Raw genomic sequence first — 6,224 nt, 5'->3', positions numbered from 1 at the left:
GGTCATGCCGTTTGGACTCAAAAACGCTGGAGCCACCTACCAAAGGCTAATGACAAAGATTTTCAAACCACTAATCGGCTAGACTGTGGAAGTATATATTGATGACATTGTGGTAAAGAGTAAAACCAAGAGCGGACATACCCAACATCTAGAAGAAACCTTCCCCTTGATGAAGACATACAACATGAAGCTCAATCCGGCCAAATGCGCATTTGGAGTCAACGCAGACAAATTCTTGGGATTCATGGTAACACAAAGAGGAATAGAAGTCAGTATGGACCAAATCAAAGCTGTCATGGAGACACCCGCTCTGAGTTGTAAAAAGGAACTGCAACGCCTCACGGGCCTCCTAGCTGCACTAGGACACTTCATAGCCCATTTCACAGACAAACTAAGGCATTTCTTCCTCACACTGAAAGGAGCTAACACGACTGGATGGACTAATGACTGTGAGCAAACATTCGGGGATATTAAACGTTATCTTACCCAATTGTCCATTTTGAGCAGTCCTCAACTCGGTGAGCAATTGTACATGTATTTAGCAATATCTGATTGTGCTGTTAGTGCTATACTCTTTCACCACGTGAAAGACAAGGAACATAAGCCCGTCTACTATGTAAGCAAAGCCATGGTTGACGCGGAAACCTTGTATTCCAAGATGAAACAAACAGCTTTAGCCTTAATAAGTGTTGCGTAAAAGCTCTGCCCTTACTTTCAAGCCCATCAAGTAATCGTACTCACAAGCCAACCACTCAGAAGCATTTTGCATAAACTAGACCTATCTTGAAGAATGCTAAAATGGGCCATAGAATTGAGTGAGTACGAAATCAAATATCAACCCAGACTAGCGATGAAGGGACAAGTCATGACTAACTTTATAGCTTAGGTTCCTCAAAAACCATCATAGCTTGCAAATTCTCTTAAAGAGGGATGATGGAGACTTTACGTTGATGGGGCATCTAGGGTCTCAGGATCTGGAATAGGCCTCCTCTTACAATCACCAACCGGGGAACAACTAGAACAGGCTATCCGACTTGGGTTCCCTACCTCTAACAATGAAGTTGAATATGAGGCAATCCTGGTTGGGTTGAACCTTGCCCTTACTTTATTAGCAACTAAATTGGAGATATGCAGCGATTCCCAACTAGTCATTAGGAAAATCCAGGAGGAATACGAAGCTAAGGATGAACGCATGGCTCGATACCTTTCAAAGGTATGAGCTAACTTAGAAAGATTAAGAAAATGGGTTGTCAAGAGAATTCCCCGCATAGAAAACATATAGGTTGACACCTTAGCTAGAATAGTTGCTACTCTCCCTATAAAGGAAGCAGTATTACTACCCGTCTACTTCCAAGCTGCATCATCAATAGTGGCCGCACTAGTATGCAGTGCCAGTGAAACATACATCAATCGGATGCACGAGATTGAGGCATACATCCAAACAGGGAAACTACCTAAAAAAAGCAAGCAAGCTCACAAAATCCGAGTACAGGTTGCCCGCTTCACTCTAATCGGGGATAGTCTCTACAGGCGATCTTTTGGAGTATCGTACTTCAGGCGCTTAAATGATGCGGAAACATAGTACGTATTGGCCAAGCTCCATGAAGGTGTGTGCGACAATCACATAGGCAGACGTACCTTAGCGCATCGTGCTCATTCACAAAGATATTATTGGCCCACCATGAGACAAGACGTTGAGAACTAAGTCAAAAGGTGTGATCGATGCCAAAGGTACGCTCTCATTCCTTATATACCCTCCAAAGTCCTCAATCCTGTCACAAGCCCTTGGCCATTCGCACTATGGGGGATGGATATAGTTGGCCCCCTACCCGTCGTAGCAGTACAAAAAAAGTTTCTTCTTGTAGCCACTGATTACTTTAGCAAATGGGTAGAGATAGAAGCTTATGTCAGTATCAAAGACAAGGAAGTCTCCAAGTTTGTCTGGAAAAATAATGTGTGCTGATTCGGAATCCCGCAAGCAATTATAGCAGATAACGGGCCGCAATTTGACAACATTGCCTTCAGAACCTTCTGTTCGGAGTTAAAGATCAAGAATTTGTATTCCACGCCACGCTATCCTCAAAACAATGGACAAATGGAGGCAACGAATAAAACCCTGCTCACCGTGCTAAAAAAGAGACTGGAAGAAGCAAAGGGAAAATGGGTGGATGAATTGCCCGGAGTCCTATGGGCTTACCGAACGACACCCGGGAGACTAATAAGAACCACTCCCTTTGCTCTTGCCTACGAGATGGAGGCAATCATTTCGGTTGAGATAGGCATGCTGACAACCAAGACAGTCATCCAAGGCCAGAGAGATGAGAATTAGGAGCTTGAAAGACACCCGGATTAGGCAGAAGAAGCAAAAGGGAATGCAACCATCCAGATGGCATCTTATCTGCAAAGAGTAGTTGCCTACTACAATAGAAATGCCCGGTCACACGAGCTCAAAACTAGGACTTTAGTCCTCAAAAGAGTCTTTGAGAACACGATTGAAAAATGGACTGAAAAACTCCAAGCAAACTGGAAAGGACCTTACGTTGTATCTAAGGCTAGGGACTCGAAGGCTTACCATCTGCAAACACTGGACGAAGTGCCCCTGCTTCGCCCCTGAAATGTGTCTAACTTGAAGCAATATTATCGGTAAATTTAGCTTAAGAAAATTAATTTTAGCATAAAGGCAAAAATTAAAAATAAACAAGTAGTCATTGATAACCAAAGATGTTCATTACCAAATCAAGTTCGGACAAGGCAATAGGAAAAAGGAAAAAGGAAAAAGGAAAAAATGCAAGCAAACAATTACTGCCCACCAGAGGGCCAAACTGCATCCGAATCTTTATCTCCTTGGGCAAGGCCACTGACTGCTGCATTCCCTTTATCAGAGGGGTAGTTAGGAATATCTTGGGTGATGCTGTTCTTCCTCATACAACATTGGTAGCCAAAAAAGAACATATTGTCAACTTACTTTTGATACTCATTCTCCAGCTCCTTCTTATCAGCAGCAAACCCCGCCTGGAGCTCCTCTAGCTTATTCCTCTAAGTAGCGGAATCCACTTGGAGCTCATCTAGCTCTTTCTTCAGTAAATCTTTCCTATGCTAAACATTCTTGCACTTAGCCTCTGCAACTTCCCTCTCATCTTTCACCAGACATGCCTCGACTTTTGCCACCTCTCTTTCCTCTTCTACATTCTTTTGCAACATGGCCTCGTCAACAATAGCCTTCTGAGCGACAACCAGGTCACTTTCTGCTCGTTCGAGCTGGGTGCGGAGTTCTTCATTCTCGTCTAGCCGCCGAGTAAAAATACCCTCATGGTCTCCACGACCTCCAACCACTTGAAAAGTAAGGCTCATTTCTGCATCAAGTTGCAGACACATGTCACCACCTGAGTGACATTGAAGCAAGTGTTAAAAGTCATAAACTAAGGAAACTCAAACTAAGAAGGGGCAGGACTTACCACTTCAATCGTCTCAACAGCGGTGTACTCCATCATTGGCTGAATGCGAGAAATGACGAATTCTGGAGTACCGCGTGGAAGACGAGGTGCGACAATAATGGAGAGGTCACCAGCCATCTTCATGAAGAACCGATTGGTGAGTGGAAAGAAGTCATTCATATCAGTTGAAGGAGGCTCAAGCTTAGTGAAGTAAGGAACCTGCTTCAACAATTCCACTATCTCATCCCAACTAGGAGTGTGAGAGTTGACCGGGCCATCTTTGTCATTATGATCATCACCTAGAGTCTGACTAATGGAGGTCATTTCTTGCACCGGACATGCGTCCTTCTCAGCAGAAGAACTCATAACCAACGCTTGACCGGATCCAGCGACATCAGATGGAGGCATTGGCGCCAGAGAAGCATTCAAGACCGACACCTTGTGAGGGTCCTCTAGGCAAGTCCTCTTAGTAGGCGGATGGGCAGTTAGAAGTCACTCAGAGAGGCATTTACATTGTCTCTCCTTAAAACCAACCGTCAAGTTCGGTGCCATTTCTTCTTCTTTTGGCTCAAGGATAATACAAGGCACCACAAACTCAAGCTCCTGATTTGGATTGGCCCCTATGGAGGGCAATCTGGTTGAATCCTAGTTGGTGTTGGCCGCAGAAGAAAGCTTAAGAGAAGAAATAGATGGAGATAGATTCAACACTTTCCTAGTAGGCTGAAGGACGGGCTTCCTCTTGGCAGGGAGATGGGCAGTAGAGTTGGTGGCAGTACGGCTTACACCTAGAGCTTGTCTCAACATCCCTTCCTAATGTTTCTTCTCTCTTTGATCAAGTCAGTCTTGTCGTGCCTTTGTGTCTGCTACTCGTACCTCCTCGTAGAAAGGAAGATCCTTCAATATGTGATGTTCACCGGGCACCAAAACTTTGGGCGTAAGACGGGGAAGGATGGGGAGAACGTACGACTGTGACTCTTGGACCACTGCTAACAAGTTCCGATCAGTCAGCATGGTCTGATAATGCCACTCGCTGGCAGAAATCACAAATAACTTGTTAAGCCAGTCAAAGAAAGCTTTTTCCACCCACTCTACGAGCCGAATTCTCTTATTCTTTTCTGTATCACGCAAAGCAATAAACATCAGCAGCAAGCCCATAATTAGTAAAACTACAAGGATAAAGTAGAAGGGACTACAATCTATTCTACCCGGAATCTCCAACGAATGACAGGGTTTGAACTCTCGGCTCGGATGCTCGAGTAAGCCAGCCCAGGGGCCCGAAACAATGACATGCCCTTTAGTAGCGTCCTTGGTAGAATTCGGAAGCCCCATCACCAACTGAAGGGAAAGGATATGAGCGGACAGGATGAATATCCCTTTCTCACTCATCTTGACATTATAAATAAAAATGACCTTTAACAGGGAAAGGTCCAAGTGGAATAGCACATCCAAAATGCTACTTCCCATTAGTACTCTGATCGCGTTCAGATGAAGGAAGACTGGGGGGAACTTCGTGAAGTGAAGAAATTGCCTGAAGAGTGAAAGAAGAGGGAAGTGGAGCCTGACATTGAATTGCTCCTTACTGAAGACGACGACGTTATGGGACTCTTTCTCGGTAGGCACAGGGCCACTGTTCATCAAGCGTATGGATATGTCATTCGGAATGCGGAATTGCTCCCTAAACTCCCATTCAGAATGGAGTTCGATAGGCTTTTCTAGATAGGTACGGTCGACACCTTTTCTTGTCCAACCATCTTTCTTGCCCTTACCAGCTGCACTGGTAAAAGCAACACCCCCTTGTGCTAACATGTTGAAGTAGTGGGCCGAATAAGATCTGCATGATACAACGACCAGATATTAGAAAGCACTCATCCTACCCTTCTGTCGATAGGTAGTACCTCAGATGTGCAATGGTCAGCCTATATAGGCCTGAACCCGTATTTGGACGGAGCGCTTGGCCCAACCTGCAGGGCAAGCCCTAACCAAGGTTTTCCCTAACCATGCCACACAAAGACCTCAAGTCAACAAGCCAACAAAAACGAAATACGGACAAAAAACCCTAGTCTTAATAAATGCCATCAGTTCTACCACTAGCGGCGACTCCCCTCCCTAGAAAAGCACCAAAACCCTATGTTCTACACACTGCAACGTCCATATTATACCCAAAAAAGCCCCAAACTTAGAGACAATCCCAATGACAACTAAATGAACATTGAAAATAAAGAAGTCAATGCTAGAGAGTAATGGCTTACCGAAACCCAAGGAAAGAGCCGTTAGCAAAAACAAAGCTCACCCGAAGTAGAACTCAAAAAAGCGATGGGACCACCGGGAAAATGAACAAAAATCAGAGTCGTTGTAGCACGGAATGCAAAAGCCATCGGAGAAGATAAACGGTAGAACGACGGGAAAGGCGACGATTGGAGTTGCAGTAAGCAAAATTCAAAATAAATGAAGGCAAAAGGAAGAGCTTTAGAAACAAGAAACTTCCAAAAAGGTATTCCTAAAGGTCTAGAGTCCCTTATTTATAGGGAACCAAAACCCTAGGGATCCCAAAAGACAGGTTGCCTGGGAACACGTCTCTAAGTGACACGCCACCTGGAAAATGCCTCGGTGGAAGCAACCCTCATTTAATGATCGACATGTGTCTTATCCACACTGGGGGATTCCCATGGATATTTTTAGCCTATCCACTTTTGCCCGGACACATGTGCATGTGCTAAAGGGGGGCATTGTGGGGACCTTCTCCTATGTGTTTTCCCACAAGTACCTCCACGCGTCCGTTCACGTGGCAGT

The 6,224-nt window shown here is 44.8% G+C and overlaps 1 protein-coding gene across 4 annotated transcripts; it reads right to left on the bottom strand.

Annotated features, from left to right (window-relative positions):
- Positions 1 to 2,687: 2,687 nt before the first annotated feature.
- Positions 2,688 to 5,908, bottom strand: LOC117915339. Of its 4 annotated transcripts, none has more exons than XM_034830891.1 (3): positions 4,640 to 5,908; positions 3,456 to 4,549; positions 2,688 to 3,383 (listed from the first exon to the last, which is right to left on the bottom strand). In XM_034830891.1, the coding sequence occupies exons 1-2, from the start codon at positions 5,238 to 5,240 to the stop codon at positions 4,272 to 4,274; spliced, it is 879 nt and encodes a 292-aa protein (XP_034686782.1). In that variant the 5' UTR covers positions 5,241 to 5,908; the 3' UTR covers positions 2,688 to 3,383; positions 3,456 to 4,271. The 4 variants fall into 3 exon arrangements, with proteins under 4 accessions (XP_034686782.1, XP_034686784.1, XP_034686783.1 ...); XM_034830892.1 differs by having other exon boundaries at positions 2,688 to 3,353; XM_034830894.1 differs by lacking the exon at positions 4,640 to 5,908 and having other exon boundaries at positions 3,456 to 4,585.
- Positions 5,909 to 6,224: the final 316 nt, after the last annotated feature.

The sequence above is a fragment of the Vitis riparia genome, chromosome 5, assembly GCF_004353265.1.
Source record: "Vitis riparia cultivar Riparia Gloire de Montpellier isolate 1030 chromosome 5, EGFV_Vit.rip_1.0, whole genome shotgun sequence".
In the NCBI taxonomy this organism is placed as follows: Eukaryota; Viridiplantae; Streptophyta; class Magnoliopsida; order Vitales; family Vitaceae; genus Vitis; species Vitis riparia.
Note: the sequence above shows the minus strand (reverse complement) of the source record. Positions and strands in the feature narration are given on the sequence as shown.